Source organism: Centropristis striata, chromosome 18 (assembly GCF_030273125.1).
Source record: "Centropristis striata isolate RG_2023a ecotype Rhode Island chromosome 18, C.striata_1.0, whole genome shotgun sequence".
In the NCBI taxonomy this organism is placed as follows: Eukaryota; Metazoa; Chordata; class Actinopteri; order Perciformes; family Serranidae; genus Centropristis; species Centropristis striata.
Window position 1 is genome coordinate 2976167 of NC_081534.1, and position 27004 is coordinate 3003170.

At 37.3% G+C, this 27004-nt stretch overlaps 2 protein-coding genes across 14 annotated transcripts in view; one reads left to right on the forward strand and one right to left on the reverse strand.

Moving 5' to 3' along the window:
• Positions 1–21: 21 nt before the first annotated feature.
• dynlt1b (dynein light chain Tctex-type 1b) lies at positions 22–4548 on the reverse strand. Its single transcript, XM_059356033.1, has 5 exons — positions 4505–4548; positions 4272–4313; positions 1191–1314; positions 1027–1104; positions 22–236 (listed from the first exon to the last, which is right to left on the reverse strand). Exons 1-5 carry the CDS (start codon positions 4529–4531, stop codon positions 166–168), a joined length of 342 nt encoding a protein of 113 aa, XP_059212016.1. The 5' UTR covers positions 4532–4548; the 3' UTR covers positions 22–165.
• Positions 4549–13216: 8668 nt separating this feature from the next.
• Positions 13217–27004, forward strand: part of epb41l2 (erythrocyte membrane protein band 4.1 like 2) — a 65672-nt gene continuing 51884 nt past the window's right edge. For all 13 annotated transcript variants that reach the window (XM_059356012.1, XM_059356017.1, XM_059356023.1 and 10 more), the window contains exon 1: positions 13217–13365. The gene's annotated coding sequence lies outside the window, so the exon portion shown is untranslated. The remainder of the gene's footprint in view (positions 13366–27004) is intronic.

Consider the following 27004-nt stretch of genomic DNA (forward strand, 5'->3'; position numbering starts at 1 on the left):
ATGTAAATAAAGCAAAGTATATACAAGTTAATATTGTTTTAATCAATTGCACTTAATATAAAAAACCCATAGCTGTTTATTTAAATATGGCCAACATGACCAATTATAACATACTTGTTCAGAAAAATCCACAATATCCTGTACATTTCAAACATGGTCGTTGGCTCAGATGGCCAGCCCAAAAACAATGACGATACAGTACATGGACTTGTTCTCCCATCTCACCACACAGCTTCCTGTTAGGAGGAACACAAGAACAATTCTGTAACATTTAAATTCAACAAGGTACATTATGAAAGTGGATCACTTAAAAGCTCAAGAGCAAATTGATTAGTTGTGTCTAAGAGAACAAAAAAAGAACATTGGTAACACTTTATATTAGGGAACACATATTCAACATTAATTAGTTGCTTATTAGCATGCAAATTAGTAACATTGACTCTTAATTAGTCATTATTAAGTAGTTATTAATGCCTTATTCTGCATGGCCTTATTATACAACCAGTAAGCTAAGAGTTTTCCCTCAATAACCTCAGAATTATTGCTAATTAGCAGTAAGTAAGGAAGTTGTTGTATATGAGTTATGATTTTAATATGTTTTACTTTGTATGGACTTTATAAGTCTCTACATAACGGTGAATGAAACCATGGAAACGGCAAGTAGCACCTTCTCCAGACCTTTGACGTGACTGGTGGCTCCTTTTGGATGAGGATTGGTAGTTTGTAATGTCAATCATTACTCTACGAAGTGGGTCACTTTGCACCAATGTTAGTCTACCAGTGACGTTATGTAGAGACTTATGAAGCCCATACAAAGTAAAGCATATTGAGATCATAAGGGAAAACTCTTAGTTAATGTCTTACTGGTTGTATAATAAGGCCATGCAGAATAAGGCATTAATAACTACTTAATAATGACTAATTAAGAGCCAATATGTTCCTTATTTGCATGCTAATAAGCAACTAATTAATGTTGAATAAGTGTTACCAGAAGATCACATTAACAACATGTCTACTGTATTTTACCATCGGTAGAGTTGTCCCAGAAGCATGTGCTGGCTGTTTGCAGACCGGCTCCGTTCTTCTGCATGATGACACAGGTCACTGTGGGAAAACACACAGCTGTCTTTTAACTTCTCAGCCCAAGAACCATCAGAATAATATAGTTTTTACCGCAGCAGCACATGTACCGATATATTTGAAAGGCTTCCCCAGCTTGCTGAGTTGACTGAGGCACTGCTCCACTACAGTGGTGGTCCATTGGTTCACTCTGCTGTGCTGGTAGGCATTTCCTCCTATGGCTGCTTCTACTGACTGCAGAACACAGTTTAAACACAGTGGAGTTTAATTAATAAGAACTGATCAACACACACAGTGTTATATTTTTTAATAGACGATACAATAATACAGCTATATAATTATATATAATAATGATTGACATGTAATTGGTATTACATAATCAAAGTAGGGCTGGGCGATATGGACCAAAAGTCATATCCCGATATATTAAGGCTGAATATCAATATACGATATATATCCCAATATTTTTATCACAAAGTGAGAGCAAACTGTTTATTTAAGTGAACATAAATACTGTATAACAACAGGAGTACCTTTTTTAATCAAAGCTCCATAAAGTGCACATTTAAATAAAAAAATATCTTAAATAAAAATAGCTTATGAAGTAAAAAAGGCCAATCTTTTTCTGAAATAAATATATTTATATGAGAAAAGAATAACAAACATTACAAAAGAACTAAATATGACAAACCCTAGTAAGGGCAGCATTTATATATATAAAGAAAGAAAAAAAAAACCATATCGATATATGCGATATGGTCTAATTCCATATAATATTTTTAAAAATATCGATATATCTTTTATATCGACATATCGCCCAGCCCGAAATCAAAGTACAGAGTGACTATAATCAGCCAAGAAAAAAAAGTTTAAAAAAAATCATAGCAAAATTGTCAAGGATTACATTTTGTTTAACGTGGGACATTTTTAAATTATAAAACTTGTTTGAAGCTTTTTGAATTGTTATTTATGGCTAATGGTGATTTTAATCATTTTAATTTACACTGCAAATTAAGATGAACCTTGAGTGAATGCTTTTCTTCCGTTACAACAGCAAAGTCCTCCATGTGGCTTTTGAGTCAATACTGTACGCATCATATAATACAACTCAACCAGCTAAATGCTGCATACATTGATCTGAAAAAATCGTTATAATAATCTGTTGGATGGAATAAACTCTACGACTACATTGTATACTGTCCTACAAAGTCTAACTGCAGTAACTAAATTTTTGGTCAAAATTAAGTTATAACTAAAAATGAACCCCTTGATGTCTGTTTTATCTTGTGACAAAGTTAGATTTAAATGTTGCTTTATTTCAGAGAAATAATTATATAAAAACCACAAAATCCAACTGAAAACCAAGCAGTAATTGCACTTACCACAGTCTGCTTTTGATATATATACTAATTTAAACATAAAAATAATAAAAATTATAAGTTTATTTGAAAGGGAAATTATTATCTAGATAGTGACGAAGTAAAAAAGTGAGATGAAAATATATTAAGACTAAAATATAACATTTCTTTATAATATTAAATCTAAAATACACACATCTTTGAATAGAGTTGTTAAACACTTTTAAATAAATTTATAACAAAATCAATTTGAAAATGTTTATTCACTGAAAACAAAATATAAAAGCATAAAGAAGACAACAACATTATAGTTACTGCACTCTGTTTGTCATTACTATTAGAACCTTTTTCAGCAAAACCAGAGTGCAGTAACTTCATTTTTGGGGTCAAAGGTCAAATAAATCATCATGATTTTTGAGCATAAGAATTACATCATCAATACATGTAGAAGGTTGTAGCAGTTTTACCTTTTTCGTAGTTACTGCAGTTAGACTTTGTAGGGCAGTGAACGCATCATATAATACAACTTAACCAGCTAAATGCTGCATAAATTGATCTGAAAAAAAATCTTCATATTTATAATAACTGATCTGTTGGATGGAATAAACTCTACCAGTACATTGTATGGACGCTGCCTAGCAGGGCCGGTTATTCCTACAGGCCACCAAGGCGGCTGCCTAGGGCGCCAAATTGGCAGGGGGCGCCCCCTTGTGGCGCCCTTAAGCATACATCTTTGTTTTAACAACATTGATTAACAAAACATTTTTAAAAAAGCATGGGCAATAAAACCCTCATTGAATTAAATGAACATGCCCCAACCCATATTTCGAATGAAAATGTAATATTATATTATATAAAATATGATACGTGCATGGGTGTCGTCACTCGTCAAAGTTTCTAAAAATTAAAATGTTGAGACCATTATATTGCCTGTATGTAGTTCATGTATCAAATATAAATGTACATTTAAATTTCATTTTTATGTTTATTTTTATTGCATTTGTATGTCTACATTTTATTTATTTTCAGTCTTTGCCATTCTTAATTTGATGAAGATCTGTGTTTTCTTATTTATTTATTTATTTATTTCGTATTTTCAATTCAGTTGTTGTTGGTAAAGTTCCAAAGTTTCTAAAAATAAAAATGTTCTGAGACCATTACCTTGCTTGTAGTTCATGTATCAAATATTAGTGTACAGCATAATACATATAACATAGTGTACCTATATCAGAATGAATACATGGAATGGATGTGGTTCGGGGAGGGGGGCGCAAAATCTCAATATCGCCTAGGGCAGCCAATGGGCTAGAACCGGCCCTGCTGAAAACAAAATATAAAAGCATAAAGAAGACAACAACATTATAGTTACTGCACTCTGTTTGTCATTACTATTAGAACCTTTTTCGGCAAAACCAGAGTGCAGTAACTACATTTTTGGGGTCAAAGGTCAAATAAATCATGATTTTTGAGCATAAGAATTACATCATCAATACATGTAGAAGGTTGTAGCAGTTTTACCTTTTTCGTAGTTACTGCAGTTAGACTTTGTAGGGCAGTGAATGCATCATATAATACAACTTAACCAGCTAAATGCTGCATAAATTGATCTGAAAAAAATCTTCATATTTATAATAACTGATGTGTTGGATGGAATAAACTCTACCAGTAGGCTACATTGTATGCACGCTGCCTAGCAACAACCCTTAGTGTCCTTAGCAACCAACAGGTAGCTAAACATAACGAGTCCAAGTTAACGGTTACAATGAGGCGCTACAGTGTAGATAAACTTTGTGTATCAACTGAAATACATGAATCAATGTAGTGTTTGTTTACCTCTTTTATGATTTTGCTCACTTCTTCAACGACGAACGCAGTCTGTTGGAGAGAAACAACAGCTGAGTGTTAGCTAGCCGCTCAACATGGCTGCTCCTCTTCTAAAGCTAACATTTACCACGTGTGGCATTACAACCTTAAGAAAGCATGAATTATATTTTAATTGGTTATGTCTGAGTGTTGTTTCTAGGTGGTATAATACATGTAATAACTAGTTTCCAGTAGTAACCCACCTCCTCCTCTGCCTGGTACTCCTCCATTGCTCCTCAGCTGTGAACCACTTTAACGGTATCTGAGACTTCCGGTCGTGTTCCTTCAGAATAAGGGTATCGACTTCCTATCTATCTTTCTGTTTTTTTCTTTTGAAAAACGAAATGAATGAGCTATGTGTTTCATGGTAAGCATTGTTCAACAACTTCTCCAAGATAATTTTTTTTTTAAATCACCAATGGCCAAAAAAAGTAGATAAAGTCATGATTGATTAGCTAACTGTTGAGTCTAATACAAGTGACCACATCTACTTAAATGCGAAAGATTGCCTTGAAATGTTTGCTACAACAACAACAACAACAATAATAATAATAATAATAATAATAAAGTCATCATCATCATCATCATCATCATAATAATTACTATTATTATTATTATTATTAGTAATAGTAGAAGTAGTAGTAGTAGTATCAGTAGTATACATAGTATAGATAATATTTACAGCCATTAGTTATTTAAGTGTCCTAAGTGTGTATTTGTGCAATATCTCACATGTATATGGACCATATTTATTTTTTTCACTACTGCAATTCAAAGTGTGCACCTTATGTCTGTTTGTATATTATTTGTATATTATTATTATTATTATTTCTGAGACATTGTCTCTCGCACTGACTTGATGGTGTTTATTAATCTCATTGTACCCAGGTACAGTGACAATAAAAGTGATTCTGATTCTGATTCTGATTCTGATTCTGATATTTGAGGATCTATACCTTACCGTTCAGACATTACTTATTACAAATTAAGACTTTGATACTGCTATTACAACTTTTATTTTGAAAAAAGAAACACCTTCTGCTAACTTGATGCAGCGGGTCTGTATCTGTATCTTCCTCAAGAGCTGCTTTAAATGTACTAACATTGAGAACATTTGTGGAGTTTTGCACATTCCTTGAATTCCAAGTGGCCAATATCAAAATAGAGTATAATGCAAAGTACGGGTTACTTATGAGTGGCGGAATTGTCAGACTGAGTGCAGTTTCTTGCATAATTTCTGTCACCAGAGGGAGACAGAGCTTAATGTATCGCCTTGACTCTTGAGGAAACCTTTCAAATTAAATTATCTGACTCCAACACAAAATCCTCACCTATTTCTCTGCGCCAATCATTTGATGGGGAATGATGAGCAGGAGACGTCCGAGTTCTCAGTTTAACTTCATTTTATTACAATATGTCAAGAAATGTGCAGTTTACAGAGTCTCTGGGTTCAATCCACACGTCCCTGACGTGACATTAGGCTGGTGAGTCCATGAGGCTGAACCAGTCGACTTTCTCTTGAACACAGTTTTATAGCCTAACTGAGGTTTACTCAAAAATGTAGGTTGATCTTCTGAGAAGGTGCCTCCTCTCGATCCGCTGATTTGTCAGTTTATTCAATACGTGGACACGTCATGTCACCGAGCAGAGAAGACAGTTATCTTTCTGCTCAGCACATCATGTCCGTGACCTGACCTGGAACAAACTTTCAAAACACAAACTCCTGCCTTGATAGGACTTGCAGAGATGTTATTGGAGACACACATTTTGCAACAAACATATCCACATAAAATATATCTTTTTGTCATTATAGAATCTTACTCTAAATAAGGCAGAGAAAGTGTAAGCAGATGGAGTAAATGTATTTAGTCTACCAATAGTTTAATAACAATATTAGCACATGAACATTGTAGCAAAGCATCTTGCATGATTAATCTATAAATGCACAGAGAGGGCACACACACAGATAGTGAATTACACACGCATAGATAGTGACTTACGTCCACAGAGACAGACAACAGACAGACACACAAATCGTCTAACACCTCAGAAAAATGAACAGCGACTCCTTAGAGTGTCTGTTAGTCCAACCAAACGCTGGACAAGACATTTTTACTTTTTACTACGTCATTAAGTGAAAATACAGTGAAAGGGTCAAAGTTATGAGACCAAACCGCTAAACGTCGTTTTTTTATATCTATATAACGTTATATATAACTTTATTGACACGTTGCCGTGGATACGCATTTTTCTGCTTCTCTCCTGACGACGGCTCGCCTTGTTAGTGACCTGTCAATCAAAGGTAGCCCCGCCCCAAATCATACGATTATTTATCTATTATTTGCTTCTAAATGGGGCCATTATTTACACTATTAACATCAAATTGTCTTGGAGATTTATTACGAGCAATTGAGACCATAGCGTTGTCCTAAAAAAAATTCTGAGGTAATAAATCAAGTGAGAAGTTTTCTTTTTTTGCACTGAAATGAATGGACAGAATTTTTTGCAGCCACACTTAGCGCCCCCTGCTGGAATTCAGTAGAATGCAGCTTAAGGCACTTCCTGGTTTGCCTCCCTGCTCAGACCCGGAGGTTGCCGCCTGGTTGCAAAGTGTCTGACTTACTCTGGTTGCTGTCAGGTGTTAAAGACAGTATGGCAGGTGTACAAAAGGTTCAAGACAATGAACACAGGTTTCAGCAGCAAAGGTTGTTGCCTAACTGGAGTTAATCTCATATTACGCTTTTTTATTATTTACTTTTAAAATATTTTGGTGTTTATTTTCATGCATGTTGCTTTCACTCACAGAATAACCTGCAAATGCTCTGTGACTTATATTGGCTATAATAATCATATCAATATAAAGTCAGATCTGCATTTTGCTACCATGTATTACTGTAACTATGACTGATTGCTTGACATCTAGCAATCATTGTCTAAGCATTTAAGGTAGGTTCAAATATACTGATGAAAACAGAGTTTTCTTCTGTGTTGTTTGGTATGTTTGGTAATAGATTACACTGCTGTGTTAGACAGTTGCTATTCACACATGTGATCCTGCAAGACAAACACAAACTTTTGTGTATTTTTCTGTTAAAGCTTTCTGAAGAAAAGACACACCTATGACTGTTTACTCTCTCTCACACACACACACCCACACAAAATGGATAATATTGAAGCATGTGTGTAATGACGATTGAAGAACAAGTTTCAGAGTAAACTATCATTTTATTACCCTGTACCCTTTCCTGCCAGTAATAAGAGGTGCCACCCATGGGTGCAGCCAACAAAAAGCTCCTCTTTCTATTCCATGCCTACCTCACTTCTAAATATACTGTATTCTTTATATTTTTCCGTCCATCAGGTTGCTTCTTTTTAATAAGTTCCTTCTCTCTCCTCCTCTCCTCCTTAGCTGACACCTGATCCTGCAGTGTAGAGTTACAACACACAAAGGAGAGAGAGAGAGAGAGAGAGAGAGAGGGAGAGAGGGAGAGAGAGAAGGAGGGAGTTTATGTTTGACATTACACAAAACAAACAGGTGTGAATTGAGAGTGAAGTATTTGTTCAGTGTCTTGGTATTTGTTCCACACATGTGAAGATTAGGCGAGCAAGAGAAGTGGAGTCATACGAGGAAATACTGGGTCCGGTCAGGCATCTTGTTGCATCTGATAATCAACTGGTTGTCAGGTAAACTACCATGTTACACTTGTATATGTGTTTAGCGTGTGCATGTCTTTAGTTTAGTTTACATTTGTGCATGTGTCTGTGTATTTATACGCACTGTATGCAACTGTGCAATCTGATATTTACGATAATTGCATTAGACTAAGTACCACTTAGTTAGCAGTTTTTTTTTTTTATGAGCAATAAGCATGTCTTCTCCTGCTAACCTCATAGTGGTTTGTATTATAAAAACTGGGGTTTGTGGTTTGCGGTGTATTTCATATGTTATATGTCTCTACCTTTAAAAACCTCCTGAAGACCTTCAGCTCTTCAGAGAGCATCTTCTCTCCTAGCACCACACGACAATTCTACTCCTTAAAGAATTGTCACTAGCACTTATTGCTGCACTAACGGCTCTTATTGCACTAGACCTTCATTGTTCCCCTTTTTTCATGTAAGTCGCTTTGGATAAAAGCGTCTGCTAAATGACTAAATGTAAATATAAATATAAATGTAAATGATTCTTCCAGTGTAGTGGAGTCTGAAGGGCTAAAATGACTATATGTATTTGGTGCATGTACTTTTTCTGCATACTGGTGTTATGTGGCTATAAATTGCGGATTAAAAGTAAACTTTTTGAAACCCCACCTTCACTTCTATTTGGGGGGCGGGGCTTTGGAAAATGCAGTGACAGGAGGGGTGTATTTGTTTTTGATCAAATGTCAACAATCTTAATCCAGAATTGCTGACTCTCCCTTTAATGATAAGGAAAATTAATGCCATGAACGCACTGTGAAAGCTAAGAAAGGAAGAATACAACATAAAAACATGATATTTTTTATATCCTCACTGTAGAACACTGTAACCTTATAATCTTAATCCTAAAATATTAGACCACAATCTCTAATCTCTCATATCATGAAGCTCTGACTCATAGTAAATCATCATGAATAACTTAATCATAACGTCTGAAAGTATGCTCCATGAAGAGATGTTACATTTAAAATTAAATAACTTACTTTTTGGCTAAAATTAAATAACTTACTTGTTAGCTAAAATTAAATAACTTACTTTTTGGATAAAATTAAATAACTTACTTTTTGGATCAAATTAAATAACTTACATTTTGGCTAAAATCAACATACAACTTTTCAAAAATAGTGCAAATCACACATACAATGCATTTTGCTTTAACCCACTCGATTTAAAGGAACAGTTCACCCGAAAATCAAAAACACATATTGTATCTGTCTATAATGTTTTGGTGCGAGTTGAAAGTGTTGAAGATACTGGCTGAAAAAATGTCTTCTCTACAGGTAACTACAGGTAAAAGAGAAATAATTCCTGCTTTTATTTTGGGGTGAATTGTCCCTTTAAACATGCATTTGGTCACTATGTACCCACTGAGTAGAAGGTGTCTTGAACCGGACTACAAGGCTGAATGATTCTGCTGTTCTTGGGTCAGAGTAGAGGAATGACTGGGCGATATCTGACTGTTCCATCAGACTTGGCAGGACTATAGTTGGTCCAGTGGGCAGTGTTTTGCTGTCCAGATGGCCTGTGTCAGGGTAATTCCCCTCAGAAGGGCTCGCTGCTAATCCTCCAGAGAATCTGCACTGGCTTGATCTCATGCCTGCATGGGAAACCACACACACAGCCAGCCTACTGGAGCTCCCTGCGCTGTGTTTGTGAAGCCTGTTAGTTTATCGACACTAGAACAATCTGTTGGTTAACAGCGAGGACTCTGTGAGACGTCCACCAAAAGGAAAAAAGGCAACTGTTGTGTGTCATGTGAGGACAAAACAAGAGGAGAGGACGTGGAGATACGCAGCAGAGAGCAGCGAGAAAGAGATTCGTAGGTAAGGTCAGGCTGATTAGGTAAAGAGTCAGGACTTAATCTCAGTGTGGGAACTATTTACAATATGGGACCTCTGACAATCAGGTATCATTTTCTATTTTGCTCTATGTCATTAGAGATTTATAGCAGCATATAAGGGTAGCTCTGAAGTATATTTCTGCCATAGTGTCTTCACTGTGACCTTTTTGGTGTTCTAAATGTTATATTTTGTTAATAGAAAGAGGTCCTGTCCTCTTTTTTCCAGCCAATGACCCCTGTCAAGATAGGGATAAAGATAGAAATATACAGGGACCACTTCGTGTATGTCACTTAATTATATATAATAATTTTACTTTGATTGAAAAGTGCATTTCAGAACATACACAAACACACACACACACGCGCACGCACACACACACACGCATGCACACACACACACACACACATAACAAGAGACTGTTTCACTGTTAATCAATACAGTTCCTGAATATTTAAAAAAATGTAATTAACAAATAATATATATATATATATATATATATATATATATATATATATATATATATATATATATATATATATATATATATATATATATATAAGTTAAATATTAGGACTTGATAGGACTTGATATTGGACTAGGATAGATGAATAGGACTTGAATATGATAGGCCTTTAAAATAATTGGTAGAAAAAATAATGACTCAAAAAAGTCTCGTCAAAAAAGGAAATACAAGGGATGCACCAATCACACATTTTCATTCCAGATATTATGACCAATACTTGAACTTTGGGTATCAACTAATAATAAGTACCAATCCAATATAGGAGTTTAATTGATAAGCTGTATGCCTAATTGTGTGGAATTATTTTATGTATATATGACAACATAAGGGTTTACTTAAACATTGCTTTCTACACTTTAAAAAACAAAATGTAACAAATAAATAAATGGATATAACAGAACTGTTTCTTATTATACATAATAATAATAATAATAATAATACATAATTAAACGGTCTAGATAGGTCCCATTGTAATGTCACCAATACCGTTCCTGTAATTTGAGTCAGTATCGGCCTGAAATCTGAACCGGTATCAGTATAACTGCATCCGCACGAAATACAGGCTACAAAAAAACCTTTAAACAGACAATCACTGCTCTGGAGTTCATGTGTGGTTGTGTGAGGTCACACAAACACTACAGGTACAAGACCTCCTTTGTTTTCAGGTTTGCTCTGGAAAATGCCCTCCCATTTTCACTGTAAATGATGTGATATCACCCTGTGTTGATTTAATTAAGGTCCAAACTGAGACTGATAAAGGTCGAGCTGTTCTTGTGCGCCCTGCAATTCAATTTAAGGACTGCTGAGGCTGAAGGGTGGAAGATGTCATGAACAGGACAGGGAGGAGAACTAAATTCACTCAGCTCTGTATTATTTGTGTGATTAAATGTTCCAGTGTGGGTGTGTTTCCTCTCACTCTCACAACATGTGGATATTAAGTCAATATAATTAGACTGATAGCAGTCTGTTTGCTGTCACGCCAGAGAGGAGATCTGTTGTGTGTTGTCATAATGTACTGTAAGGATCATGCAACTGTAACCAAGCAGTCCACAAAACCGATTTGATCTATTTAAAGAATTTGCGTGGCATTAAATTGTTATTCCTCATCATGAGCCTTGAGTTGCAACTATATAGGGCTGCAACTAACGATTATTTTCATTATCGATTAATCTGTCGATTATTTAAATGATTTAATCGATTAGTTGTTTGGTCAATAAAATGTTGAAAAATATCAATCAGTGTTTCCCAAACCACAAGATGACGTCCTCAAATCTCTTGTTTTGTCCACAAACCAAAGAGATATTCAGTTTATTGTCATAAAGGAACAAAGAAACCAGAAATATTCACATTGAAGAAGCTGAAATCAGAGAATTTGGACTTTTTGTCTCTAAGAAACTGCTCAAACCAATTATTCGATGATCAAAATAATTGACGATTAATTTCGATTATTGTTCGATTAATCTAATAATTGTTGCAGCTCTACAACTATATCTAAAGATGTGCAACTGTGCAAATGCAGCTCATAAATTAAACATGTATATGTGTCCAGGGTTCAAAGAAATGTCTGATTTTCTCTTCTTCTGCTCTGTGTTTGTTTGTGTGTGCTCGCTCTACTGGCCGTGCTGTGCTGCTCTACTAATGGTGAGTCTACTGAAACACACCCTGCCTGCTGCACAATGTGATTTTTTCTGTTGCGTTTTCTGTCAAAACCTTTTTAATCAGTACATTTCACTCACTCTTACATTTGCTTGTTTTATTCTCCTATACATAGATGTTGTTCTTATGTGGTTGTTTACTCCTCTTCTTTGGATATCAAATCTCCACGCTGCCTTACGCTATAAGCCAATTACTTGAGCTTCTCTAATCTAGGAGTGGGTGTTGGTATATGCAGTATGTAAGAGGTGTGTATGTGTGCAGTGGCAGTGGCCATGCCTTATGATATGCCATGACCAGTGTGTCCTTTGTGTGTGTTCAGATAAAGAATAACTGAGGTATCTGAGGATTATGCTGAGTACTCAACATAATTAAATCATCAATTAATGTTTCCATCAGCATCAAATATTTTAAGCAAGAATTTTAAACATGGATGTCAACAGTTTTATACTTTTTTTTCATAAGTGCTCAGAAATTAAGATCTATAAATATAAATACTGTGACTTAGAACTGTCACCAAAGATAGCTTCATCATGGGATCACTGCTGACAACTGACCATAAATATTCATATTACTGCACTGCAGTGCTTTTCAAATGCTGAGGTGGCACCAGGTTGGGATTAAACTGCTAATATTGGAGCAATGAACTGTATAACACTGTAAATTAATCACCAATGTGTCCAATTTCTTAAATTTCTGAAAAAATGGTGAGCAAAATCAAAGCAGACAACACACAAAAAAGAGCCTTATCAACTTCTATCAATAATTAATATAAGTAAATAAAATATAAATGAAAACCTTAAAAATAGGTGAAATAAAGTAGCCAGAGAGAAATAGGAGGCCAAAGACTGTAAAAACATTCAATATTTTTTTTTTATTTAATTATGGCCATACAGTGGTTTAAAGACCTCCTTAAATCCTTCATGTGATTATTATTTGTTATAAAAAATAAATAAATGAATGAATAAAAAAAAAAAAAAACACCACGTTGCAGTGATGTCATTTAGCCTCTAGAGGGAGCTGCTTCGCCACGCTAGCACTGCCACATCTGCATCGAACGTCCCTCCAACGCGAATGGACAGCCCGGGCGACCAATCATATTTTAGGATTGAATACAGTTGATCCCTATTAGCCAATGAGAGGCCGCTAAACGATGTTTTCACTGTATGGGGCGGGTCTTTGGAATGATAGACACGTCTGCTTTGAGCTGCGGCCAGATTTCCCGTGTGGACTGTAGTAGAGATTTTTGGAGGCTGAGATAGTGGGACCTACGCTATTTTCTGGAGGAGAACCGAGCGAGAGGCCACGCTTGGAAAAGTTCCCCAAACGCATCGTTGAAAAAACACAACAGGTAACGTTTAATTTAACCACCTTTTAAACCACGTGATGTATACATTAGCGACTGCGGCAATGCTTTTCGTGTATTTCGCGTTTTCTAATGTCGATTTTGTTGCAGTAAATATGTAAGTGCACAACCTGCAGCAACAACCACAGTAACCAGGAACAGTGAAATGGTCCAACAATGGTCATGCTTGCTTCTGAAACCCGTTTGTGGAGTCTTACCGTGGATGTGCTGCTGCTCATGGCGCCTCTCTTCCTCACATTATCCCCGTTATCATCACATTAACTACCCTCATGTCCCGCCGGATCTGCCTCGGCTGGTTTATGTGGTTAGCATCAAAGGTTTCTCAGAAGCACTTAGCTTAGGTACAAACAGCATTAATGACATGTTTGGAAGCAGTTTTCTAAATGAATAGAGCTCGTCTTGTATTTCCTGGTGTAGGTGAACCCCCCCGCTATGTTAGGTGAGTTAATCATGTTAACCTAGTTGTTACGTTCAAACACAGTTCAAACATCCGCCCCGCTGCTTGTGGGACGGATTGAGCTGTTTCCTACCTTTAGTTAACAACTAGTAGATGTTGTTTGAAGGCGTGTTCACAACCACATTTCACTTTAATCCGTTTTATCAGTTGTTTGTCCGTCGTGTGTCCGTTTCCCTTGTGCTTCCTCCAGCAATAGCAACACTGGAAAACGTTGTTTCATGGTTTTTAAATTATTCGTTTCAATTCAATTCAACTTTATTTATAGAGCGCATTTCATGCACAAGGCAGACTCAATGTGCTTCACAATACACATAATTACAGTTTAAAACAACAACAACAACAAAAAACACAGAAAATCAAACAAAAATCGATTACAAATTAATTGAAGAGTGCAGGTAGACAAGCTATTCCATATTCACCACATACACACTTACTTACTCACACATGTGCACCCACTCCCACAACCACGCATGCACACAATTCAACCAAATGCTGTAGAGAAGAGATAGGTTTTTAATCTGTTTTTAAAGATGGCTACTGATGTGGCAAGTTTAACTGTGTCAGGCAGGGTGTTCCACTTTCTTGGGGCATAAACACTAAAAGCTGCTTCTCCTTCTTTGGATCTGGTGTGAGGGATGAGTAAGTTGCCACTGCCTGTTGACCGAAGTGTTCTTGCTGGGGTGTAGGTGATGAGCATATCTGTGATGTACTGAGGTGCAAGGCCGTGTTGTGCTTTATAAACCAGGAGCAGTATTTTGAAATCAATTCTTGTTCTAACGGGTAACCAGTGCAAGGACTTAAGAACGGGTGTGATGTGTTGATATTTCTTGGTGCCAGTGAGAATACGTGCAGCTGCATTTTGAATTAGTTGTAACCTTTGAATGCTTGATTTGGAGATTCCAGTGAATAAACCATTACAGTAATCTAGTCTACTTGTTATAAATGCGTTTCATATTATTTCATTCTGTAAAGTGTTTACAAAGATTTCTGGGAAATGAAGAAGAAGAAGAGTACTTTATTAATCCCACAATGGGGAAATTCAACCTCTGCATTTAACCCATCCTTTTCTACACACAAGTGAACACACCATGCAAGGAGCAGTGGGCAGCACATTACTGCGCCCGGGGAGCTGTGGAGGGGGGTTAGGTGCCTTGCTCAAGGGCCTTCAGTCCTAGACCTATCAGTACCGGGATTCGAACCAGCGACTCTCCAGTTACAAGCCCGATTCCTAACCTCTAGGCCACAGACTGCCCCAAAATGCAGTCCGGTTTACTTAATTCAGGAGGTGGTTTTCATCCCAGGTGGGACATATTAACCCTCCTGTACTCCTGGGGTCCTTTTTTTTAAATTATTTTTTACCCCAAATCATTTTCAACATACGATTAATATAGGTTAACTTTCATACAATTGCTTGAAAATTTCAGCACATGTGCCCCTCTGCATCACTTATAGATAATATAAGTCAAAAAGGACCCCATGACATTAGACTGGTTTTAGGACATATAGAAAAAAAATATTACCAACTTTTTTTCCACCTTTTTAAGGCAACTCATGACCAACACATTCCATATCTGCTGACATCCAAACATCGATATTTGACTAAAATTGACCAATAATAATGAAAAAAATATGAAAATTATATATAAAGGTGAAAAAAAATTACATTTTTTCTACATGTCCTAAAACCAGTCTAATGTCATGGGGTCCTTTTTGACCCCAGAGGAGCATGGGTGTTATACTTTTTTTAGGAGTACATAAGGGTTAATAGCTTCTACCCGAATTAATGATTCATAAAACTTGTTGAATGGTATTATTCGTGAGCAGTTAGTCTGTTACTATTTAAATATATTCTAAAGGTTGAGGACTGCCCATATCAACTTATCTGAGCCAGAACTAATGTGCTATTAAGTTGTATTTTGTTTGACATCCAGAAAAGATACTATTCAACTTACGGAGATGTGAAACAGAGAAAAGGAAAGCTTCTTTAAATCTTCAAGATGTAATCAGCACCCTGTTTTACTTGATAAATGTCTCAAATGGTCAGTTTAAGTGTTGCGTAAGCTACACTTTGATCATGCAACTAGAAGATGATGTTAACCAAACCATGCGAGGGAGATTTGTGCAGCAAGTTGTTGATTTTAATGGGTGAAAGTACATTTTAAGTTTGCTGAAGTTGAAATTTTCTTTCAGTTTTCATGGGTCTGCCCTTGACCGCACCACAGTTTCTGTTTAAACGTTTTGCCACTATTTGCAGACGGAACGGTGTGTACACAGGATTTAACATGTGTGTCTATTTCCCAGGCGGAGCCTTAGAAGTCATACTTTGTGTGACAGATGGCAAGGGTTCAGCTAGTTCACAGGCGGGCAGGCCGACAAACTGACAGACACGCTGGACTGAGCCGAGATTGTGCTGACGACGTGTAAAATGTCAGTGGCAATTGGCAAACCCATTTGATGCATCAACATAATTCAATTTTGATGAATTAAATCAGTGTCAGTTTGGTGCCACGGTCAGAATTAATGCAGTCTGCTACTCCTCAAGCTCAACGTGACTGTGAACATCACAGGCAGACTAATATTAGGGCTATGCTCCTAACAATCACCCTTAAATCTCTCTCTATCCGTCTTCATATGTGTGTGTGTGGGGCCAGGCCAACCATTCATTACCTTAATCAGCACAACTCAGCTCTGGTGCATATGACCTTGCTGTCTTTTTCCTCTGAGGGAAAGGAAGCTAGGTTAGATAGAAGTGGAGGACATCAGTGCAGGGTCAATGTCACAGACTGTAGTGTTGGATGTAGGGCTTCAGAACTGCAAAAAAATTCCTTTTAATGTTTCAAAATATGTTATTGTAACAATTTCACTGAACTGTTTTACATCAATAATGAGCACAAAACTATCACCATGTCACATTTCTCCTCAAATGACTTCCAAATCAAACATTTATTCTAATGATGGGTATAAACTAAAGGTAGAGTACAGGTGATTTTTCTATATAAATAAGCTTTGTTTTCCATGTTAACCTGTAGCTATGTTTGTTTTAATATGGAGACAACACTATAATCTTTCTGCACAAAGTCGGCAGCATCTAAAGCTCTCTAAGAGCTGAGTGGAAGCCCTGTGGAATTGAACAAATTGCATAACAGAGTCATCATCCATCCAGACACACAGCCAGCGAGCTACAGTACATGAATGAAAGAATGAGTCTGAGACCTACTAACAGATCATTTTTTATAGAGACTTGTCTTTCAATTCTATTCATTTCTTCAACTTTTAAAGATTGCCTTTGGCATTACAACACGTTTTTCCCAGAGAATAGTTTAGGGTGGAGACAAATAATCCGATCAGCAACACCTCAGGAGAGGTGAACCAAAAAACCGATCAACTGCCTCACTTCTCTCTCACCACTCTTCCTGCAGAGTCTTAACAGCAGGTGAATATCACATGCTTTACAAAGGTATTATTTTCAGTGCTGCTATTATGCGACATGGTATTGCTTTACTCGTATTCAGGTTATTTTGCACAGCAGCACATATAGGTGTAAAACCCCCACCTCTGTATAGCTTGAAGCTTCCCTGATATACAGCAACAGTAACATAGATAATATGCATTGGAACGTTATATATTTATCACAGCATTAGCAGCAAGGACTTGATCTTTGTTTGGTCGTAGTCTGTTTAAAAGAAATGGATGTAGCCTCAAGGTATGAAAAGTGAAGGTAATGAGGAAGTGCTTTAAACCCAAACCCTTTCTAAAGACCAGTAGGGGGCGACTCCACTGGTTGCAAAAAGAAGTCGGATTGTATAGAAGACCATGAGAAAATGACCCTACTACTCACTTGATTTATTACCCCAGTTTATGATCTCAATCACTATATTCAAGTCTTTTTCGATACAACATGATGTTCATTTAGTAGATTATGGCCCCATTGAAAGTAAAATATGCAATAAAATAAGATATAGTTTATAGCAGGGCAGACTTGTGATTGACAGTCACTACCATGGTGACCTGTAAATCAAGATTGAGGCACAGCAATGTGTATCCATGGCACCTTTACCTTGAATCATGGAAGCTAACTTTGTTAGCAGCTAGCCAGGTGCAGTCAGGTTGCTGGTGTAACTGGACCTGCAGTGTATCCTCTGGTTCTCAGTCAACTCCACCCTCTCGATGCAATAGGATCACTTCTGGTTCCTAAAAAACAATCAGTAGTTTACAAACCAATGGGTGACATAACCGTAGCTATATCCACTTCTTACATAAAGCCTTTAGGTTTGGTAAGCTATAAGTGAAATCTGCCAGTGAGCACGTCTGTCACTCTGGTGAGTTCTTCCTGCCAGGCCCCCTCTCCCGCGTGTACAGTTTATCTATAATAATCAGAGCCATGTTCATTCTCAGACTCTCAGGATGTGTAGAACAGTGGCAGCTCTGTCAAACCCACTAATGAGAAGCCTTAATTGCTTGTTCTGGTGGGAGAATCTGCTCATTAAAGGTGGCTGGAACTAACTCTGGGTTAGAGTGTGTGCATGATTTCTCATGCAAAATGCCATGCGGCTCCATTCGTTTAGAGATCTGTGTATTTCTTGAAGTTATGTTTTTTTAATGTCATTTTAGTCACTTGGGTCTCTGTAGTGTTTTCCAATCCAAATGTTTAGAATTCATAAAGGCTGGTAAACAAACAAACCAATGTCAGTAAGACCAGTGATACTTTAAAGCTGTTAATTTGTCACAGTCAAATGGGAACATGCAACAGAAACATGCTGCTTTTATTTTTATCTTTCATATCTTGTGACTTCTTAAGTGTTTGATGTGTTCCAGTGGTCTAAGGAAACACTACAAATTCATGTGCCGTACTCTATTTGTACTTTTTCCTCTCTCTCACCTTGCGAAGGGTAGAAGGGCAAGTTGAAGAGACACAGGGAGACAAAAATAGGAAACTAGAGATGGAGTTACAAAAGGGGAAAGGAGGGAACACAGATACAAGCAGAGAGGAAGTGAGTAAGAGTCGGACACAAGAGGAGAAAGAGAGAGACTGAGTGAGAGCGACAGAGAGAGTGAGAGATATTGCTTAACCATTCGGAAAGGCTATGGGAACATCCCTGAGTGTGTGTTTTTGTGTGCATGTGTGTGTTTTCATCCTGACCCTGTCGGTTCAACAGGAGCAAAACACGTCACATCAACTCAGGCACACACAGATAGTCCTACTGTCCCACATCGGCTTGAATGAATAGTACTGACTGTGTTTTTAGCTAAGAAGCATTTACAGAGAAAACTTAATTATCCTTGAAACTATCACAAATGTTTCTTTCTGAATTCCAGTTGGTTACAGTGGGGATTAGCACATTTTTACCCTCATCTTCTAGTCCATCAAGGTGTCCATATCACAATACAAAGCATTCATCTCCTCAGTAATTGCAGTGACAGAGGGTCATTGCAACAATTCCTAAAGGTGGACATATTGTACAGTGTAGCACTCAGCCGTGACCGGCGGGTATTAGCCTCTAGCTTTCAGAGCAGCTCGGCCAGCGGGCACCACAGGACTCGTATTCACGCAGAGAAGATCAGAGAGGCACGGATGAATGGAAACTGTAATGCAATGTTCAGCTTATTACAGAGACAGTGAGGGAAGGAGGGCGGGTGACAGGGCGAGGTGGGGGGAGTGAAAGGGGGATGGAGATGTAGAGGACGTGTGTGATGAAGGGGACAAAAAGGGAGAAGGAGGGAGGGAGGGGAGTTTCTCTGGGTAAGAGGGTCAGCTAAATGTCAGAAAACTTAAATGTGAAAGAGTGTAGATTGTAAAAACTGTTATTGTATTGAAGTGGTATTCATGAAACTACTGAGCCTGCCATTTGAAAATTACTTTATCAGCAACTAACGCCAGATCCATGTAGCATAGCTATGGTTCTGCAGCCAGGCTAGCCTTAGCTTAGCTTAATTACAGTTTACTAGTTGGCTGCCCCTGCCTAGCATTGCTTTTGTCTAGTAGAAAGCAATCACTTGTTATACACCGTTGTTTTATACTGTTATATCATTTATTTGTGGATAAAATCAACACTGTCATAATGCATAAGGTAGTGTCATCCAATCCAATCCCCTTTATTTATATAGCACAATTTTAGCAAACACAAGGTTTCCAAAGTGCTGCACAAACAATAAATACATAACACAATACAAAGAGATGTAGTAAACAATGGAACAGTAAGATGCAATAAGATAAAATAAATTAAAAATGGGATAAAAATAAATAAAATAAAATGTAAAATGTACTGCCCGCACAAAATAAAATATGCATGAATACAATAAAATCAAAAAATCATAAAATCAACATAAAATCAACATAAAATCAACATAAAATCAACACTCTACTGTCATGAGTCACGTTAGCTGGTGAAGTAATAAGGCAAGCTAGCACATACATACATACACTGATGGTATTATTCTAGGCAAGCAAGTTCAAAGACAAGCTCAGCACTCTTCCTCATGGAAGATCCCAACTCTGGGTCGTTTTGATTCCTTGAAACCAAACAAAGGTAACTTAAATTCAATTAAAATCAAATCAAATTCAATCCCAGGGTGTTGATCCTAGTTTTTTCCCCGCCAGACAGGCTTCACTAGATAAAACTTAATTTTATGTTTACATTGACTTTGTCTTCGGCTCTGTGTTGTGGTTGGTCTTTTGTTGCTATTTTGTTAGCTTGTGTTGCACATTGTTGGAGCTGTAGAAGAGCTGAACAGAACTGGACACTTGATCACACATAAATGTCACATCCATTGGATCTTCCAGGCGAAACCATCCACAGTCCTTCACATAGAAATCAGTCCACAGGTGTTATAAATACTGAGACTCAGTCTCTCTCAGTTGCCTATGTTACATTACAATGCGTTGACATATTGGCTGTACAAAGCGATTAATACATGTAAATTGCTTTTCATATTAAACCAAGTTAATATTACTTTAATTGCAATGAACCATCAAGCTTAGAAGAGTTAAATAGAATAGAGTTTGATAGTTTGTTGTGTTGAGATCAGTAGTCATGTTGTTTTGCTAAACAAGAGGGTCTATTAGAGGAGAATAGAATATCCTTGTGTTGAAGGGTAACATTTTACTTCAGAGAGGGATAAAGAGAGGCCAAACTGTCTTGCACAGCAAGTGACCAGCTCTGAAAGAAGTGATAGAATAAAAAACAGAGAGAGAGCGTGGGCCTGTTGCTCTGGAAGGGGGCCAAACATAGTTAAAAACAGATTAATCAGCGTAGGGTCACATTCTCACAGAGAGAGGCTGAACAGAGAGTGGCAGGACGTGGCACAGCCTTCATCTTTTAAAGGCCACATCGTAGAGATCAACAGGAGGAAATGTTGGCGCTATGGTTTACATCAGCAGAATAATGGATAATATTGTGCTAAAAATACTGATACTTGATGTCAGAACCCTTCTATAGTGTGGTTGTCCTTGACACAAGTTCATAATATCAAAATGAGTCAGTCAGATCTGCAAAATGATAAAAAATAGAGAAACAACTAGGGCTGGGCGATATGGCCCTAAAAGAATATCATGATATTGCAGAGTATTTTTGCGATAACGATATTCTTGACGATAATAGGAAATACTTTTTTAGTCTGTATAAATAATTAAAAATGTAGTTTGAAGTGGAAATCAACAGTTGCCAAATACAAACAAAATGTACTCTTGACTCTTGAGTATTAACAAATAATAAAAATAACCATTTAGGGGTTCCGGGGGCATATTTTAATGAAATTTTGTAAAGGAGAATAAAAGTTATTGTATGTTTTATTTAAGGCATCTTATTTTGACAGTCTTCTTGTAAATTCTGTGGTGGATTTTCTTAACACACTGCGCTCTTATTTTGAAAGCTGCATGTGTTTAGCGACAGGGAGTAAGTAGCTTTTTGTGATTAAAACAACTTTAACCACTACATCAAGAAGTAGGAACGTTGCCAATATCATGGTATGCATTTTTTTTAACCATAAAAAAAAATACCGATATTATCGTGAACGATACGATATGGCACACCCCTAGAAACAACTATAAATTGACTCATTCACTGCGTAATGACTGATGGATTCATTTCTCATTTAATTAATTAAACCATTCATTAATTCACTTCATTCATCGTGTGTCGACAAGTCAGTCATTGGTTCATTCATTGGGACATCACAAAAGTCAGGGAAGGGCTTGAGAAGAGAATAAGTGGCGCACACAGAGGAGGTGGGGTAAAGAGGGAGGGATGAGGGGAGGAAAAGGAAGTGAGAGGAGAGGGGTGTCTGTGGCAGGAGGGTTGAGAGTAGGTGGGAAGAGCTAACTTCTTATTAGAAGCCTTTAAAAAGCTGTGAAGTTTGTAAAACATCTTGTGTAAAGAACCCAGTTAATGTGTTTAAAGGGGCAGAAGGCGGGGTCAACAGACTACAGTGTTTCCCACCGGTCAAAACTATGAGAACCTATTACGTTACAGATGTTAGATAACCAGTAGAAGGGGCAGGCTCTCTGTATGCCATGATGTGGTATGTACACTGTAAAAAAAAAAAACCTGTTGTTTTTACAGTAAAAAAACGGCAGCTGTGGTTGCCAGAACTTTACCGTAATAAATACGGTATAACTTTTTTTAATATTACGCTAAAATGATATTAGCACTGTTGATTTCACGTTTAAGATTGCCATTTTATTACATTTTTTATTGTATGAATAAAAAAAGTTGTTCCTTTAAAAGAAACACTGTTCTGCCATATAATTGACAAGAAAATACTTTATAAATGCCCCATAAATTAAAGATTTCACCATTAAATATTACAGTCTATTTCTGTTAGAGATCTGGTGTTTAGTACATTTAACAGTTACAAAAGATACAAAAGATACAAAAGTACAAAAGATAAATGCAAAAATTACAGTGATGTCTTGTATATATATTACAGTATATTTTTTTTGCTACAAACACAGCGGAGTGGAGTAATGTATTTAAAAACATTTTTTAAGAAAACTAAAAAATACTGTTTTGGCTGATATATACATCTACGGTGTTTCATTTTTACTGAAACTGAATTAACCCATTTATCATTTTATGGACTTTTACTGTCATGGTTTAGCAGTTTTTCAGACATATTTTACAGTGTATGGCATGTATGTATGGGAACTCATGTGAGTTTTTCTTATCCACAAATGTACAGAGAGAGATATAAAAACATGAGTGTACGGATGTTTTGCAGTCAGTCACTTCCTGTTTTTACGTTGACAGGTTCCTAATGAGAAAGACACAGACACAGAGACATATGGGGGGGAATGGAAGATAAAGATGGAGAGACGGGGTGAAACAGGAGCAGGGTTTGCCCCTTTGCCACACATCCTGTTTCCTGGTCAGGGGTCAGAGGTCGCTGGTCTGGGATTAACTGATACTCGGATAAGAGTTCAGCTAAATAAGCTGTCTGGTGATGTCATTGTTCTGTTGAGAAGAGCTGGTTGCTACAGCATATTTCACATCATGATGATGTGTCCAGACTTCAGAGTCGACTTGGCCTCGCAGTAATTGAGAAAACAGGATGATGTTCTAAAAATGAGGACATCTTATGGTGTCCACAAGGGGAATGTCTAATTTTAGAGTTAGAGGTTAAGGTTAGTAGTTTTTAAATTAATGTCAGGCAGCTGTGAGTTGGAGTGCTGTACAGTCTCACCATTGCATCGTTGCAGAACATTGCTACATTTTTATTCTATTTACAGATTCAGCTGTAGATCCATCATCCATCACAGCCTATTAAAGCTCTCTACTCAACTTGTAAAAAGGGTTTTCCTTTTTCCTGACATTTTGACTTAAAGGAGACCTGTTCAGGATGTGTTTTGGGTTCCTAGTAGAACACATTTACATGCTTTAATGCCAGCTATATTCTGCTTAGAGCTCCACATACATGAAGCATAATAAAAGGATTTAATTGTGCGGCTCTTCTAGGCTTTCTAGGTGTTATCGGACGAAATTAATAAAATTCTGATGTTGAAAGGAGTCATTTTGCGCCCGTTTATGTCAAATTGGCACCAAAGCTCGGCAGCTTCCATGTATCTTGGCTGAGAGAAGAAAAAAACAGTTGGAAACGGTGCGTTCAAGACTGTCGGAAGCCTGAAGTTTTTGCACATGGATGAATTTTTTACATACGTTTCTGCATTATTTGTAACTTTGTCCATGTTTAATATGAACATAAAACACTATAACATTATATATTTGACACCAAATGAGAAAAAGCATATAGATTCCCTTTAATTTATGATTGGGAACCAAATGGAAAATGTAATCAATCAATCACCTGCAGAACTGATGATTAAATGCCAGTAACTGTGTGCCACTCCTTATTTGTTATGCGCTTTCAGTAATATTAGGCTGAATAAGGCAGACAAAATAATCACTATTCATTTTATGTTCATAAATGTATCCAGCTTGCTCTAAAAATAGAAATATCCCTTGTTTTGACAGTGTGCTAACAGTCTATCAGTGCCAGAGAAGCAGGATGTTCTTCACTTCATCATGTGTATCAACTTGCCTCTCCAGGCAGTTGTTGTAATGAGCTTTGATGACCATGAAGTCATTTGTTTTGCCGAGGCACCTGTTGTTACCACCCTCTATGGGATGTTCGTTGCCATAGTAACGCCACACCCACCGCAACTCGGGGAGAGATCACCACGAGCCATTTGTTTTCACCACAACTTTCACTGTCTTTCTTTCTCTTCCTTTTTACTTCTCTCCTCCCTTCTGCTTGTTTTTTCCTCTCCTTTCCTGTTTCACTCCCTCTCACACACACACACACACACGGCAAACTGTATCTGATCTCTCGTGCACTCGTGTGACCCACCCATACTTTCGCTCTTTGTCTCTCTCACACACACACACACACACACACACACACACACACAAACACACACACACGATGCATGGACACACACACATTCACACAGACAGGGCTCTCGCGCCTGACTGCTTTAATCGTTGAATAGGGGAGTTTAGCAGCTAACAATAGTCGTTATGAGCTAACCCATTATTCTCACACACAGAGAAAGAGAGATAGGGTTCATAAAATACATTTGATTGTATTCAATGTTAGTAGTTGCTAATACATTTCTTTTTTTTCCCTCCCAGGATTCTTAAAATACAGAGCTTCCTGGTGTTAAAACTCAATGGTTTTACTGCTGCATAGTTTTGCAGCTGACAATAGCAGTTATGAGCTAATGGTAATAATATGTTAACAGAAGTAATGACATGGTTTTGGCTGTTTAAGCCCGCCTCATGAGCTGACCCTTCATTTGCTTAGCTCAAACTGCAGGCAACAAAGAGACACTAGTGCCAGTGTATGTGTGAAGTGATGATATCAGGTGTAGCGGCGAGAGGCAGACAGACGGAAAGGAAGATGAAGAGATGAGTGGATAGACAGGCGGGCAGACAGACGGACACACAAACACACACAGGGATTATCCTTTGTGTAATCCTCAGTTTGAGGGTCAGAGTGCAGGGTAAAGGGACAGGCATGTTCAAAATTTTCACACCAGCAGTCTGTGCGCGTGAACGTGCGCATGCGTGTGTGTATTTTATTTTTGATTGACAACACAATGCCACAGCCGGAGCGCTTATCAGTGATTTCCTCAGTATGTGTTTACATGTGTTTTGGTATGTTTGTGTGTACGCATGTGTCATTGCGTGACAGATGGGCGGATCGTACAAGAGAACAGCACAGATTAGGATTGCGTGTATGTGTGCGGTTATATCAAAACCAAACTGGGGCTCAGTGACCGTCAGCTGTTGGACTCTGGCGGAATAGTTTGGAAAGCTGTTAGCTTGTTGCGTCACTGTTCAGCATTTGGGATGTCCCAGTGCGATCTGCTGGGTTGGATTTCTAATTCATTAGTTTCAACTGAATGATAGCCAATCGATGATCTAGTTAAGTTGAACCCTTTTGCGATCAGCGAACGCCAACTGCCAGAAACAGTCTTTGGAGCTCAATTAAAACGATTGAAATGTTCGATCAAGTGGACCGTGGTGTGACACAAACAAACAGCAATTAATTGTGTTCATACTGTCGGCAAGCAATGCAGCTGTAGGGATAAAATGGTTGTTTTGCCTCTATTTCATCAAGTTTTAAAAGTAGACCCTGCAGTACGGCTGATGTTTGTTGAAAACTGTGAGTTTCAATTGTTTTTTGTTGTTTTTTGGGTCTTCACAGTTTGTGTTACATGTGGTTGAAACTGAAAGAACTACACACTGTACACCCTGTGTGCCATAGAAATGATACAGAAGCCATGAAAGTAGGGCTGGGCGATAAGGACCAAAAATCATACCCGAATATATTTATGCTGGATATTGATATACGATATATATCCTGATATTTTTATCGCAAAGTGAGGGCAAATGTTCAGTCAAAGTCAAATACATGTCACAAGTAGTTTTATTGAAACCGTTTATTTACGTGAACATAAATACTGTATAACAGGAGTACCTTTTTTAAGAATCAAAGCTCCATAAAGTGCACATTTTAATAAAAAATAAATATCTTAAATAAAGGATCAGAGTGCACATTTGAACTATATCAATATATGCAATATTGTCCTATTCCATATCACACTTAAACATATATCGATATATCTTTTATATTGATATATCGCCAAGCCCTACATGAGAGTACTTCATTTGATACCTTTTTTTTTTTCTATTTCATTCAATAATTTTACCAGCTCTGTAAAATACACCACATTCGAGTTCACTACACCACAGGCTGTACAGGCTCCTACAGAAGTGGGCCAATCACACATCACACATCACATTTCATTGAGAAATTCTTATGGTGATTGGCTATCAACACAACCATACAAATAGTCTTTTTTTTCTTGATGTGGGCCCAAAAAGGGACAAATGCAGGTATTGTTTGACTGGAGATTCAATGCTACAGGGTTTTTTTCAGTCTATACTTTCAAGGTATCTAGTACTGATACCCAAGCCATTGATTGTAATGTTATGGTATAGAACCACCTGTTGCCACATTAACACACAGGGCTGGTTAGCCTGCTTCCAGACGTCTAAATCACTGCCCACATCTCAAATTTTAGTAGGTGATTAAGAAGTTTATGTTGAATGATTGGCTGTTTCCTCATTTGGAAACGCAACAAAGCCAATTGGAGCATTTATAGGT

Coding starts and splice junctions, on each gene's coding strand:
- dynlt1b (XM_059356033.1), bottom strand. CDS start 4,531: ATGGAGGAGTACCAGGCAGAGGAGGAG. Junction 1,315..4,271: donor TGAGCAAAATCATAAAAGAG/GTAAACAAACAC, acceptor TGTGTTCTGCAG/TCAGTAGAAGCAGCCATAGG. Junction 1,105..1,190: donor GAAGCCTTTCAAATATATCG/GTACATGTGCTG, acceptor GTTTTCCCACAG/TGACCTGTGTCATCATGCAG.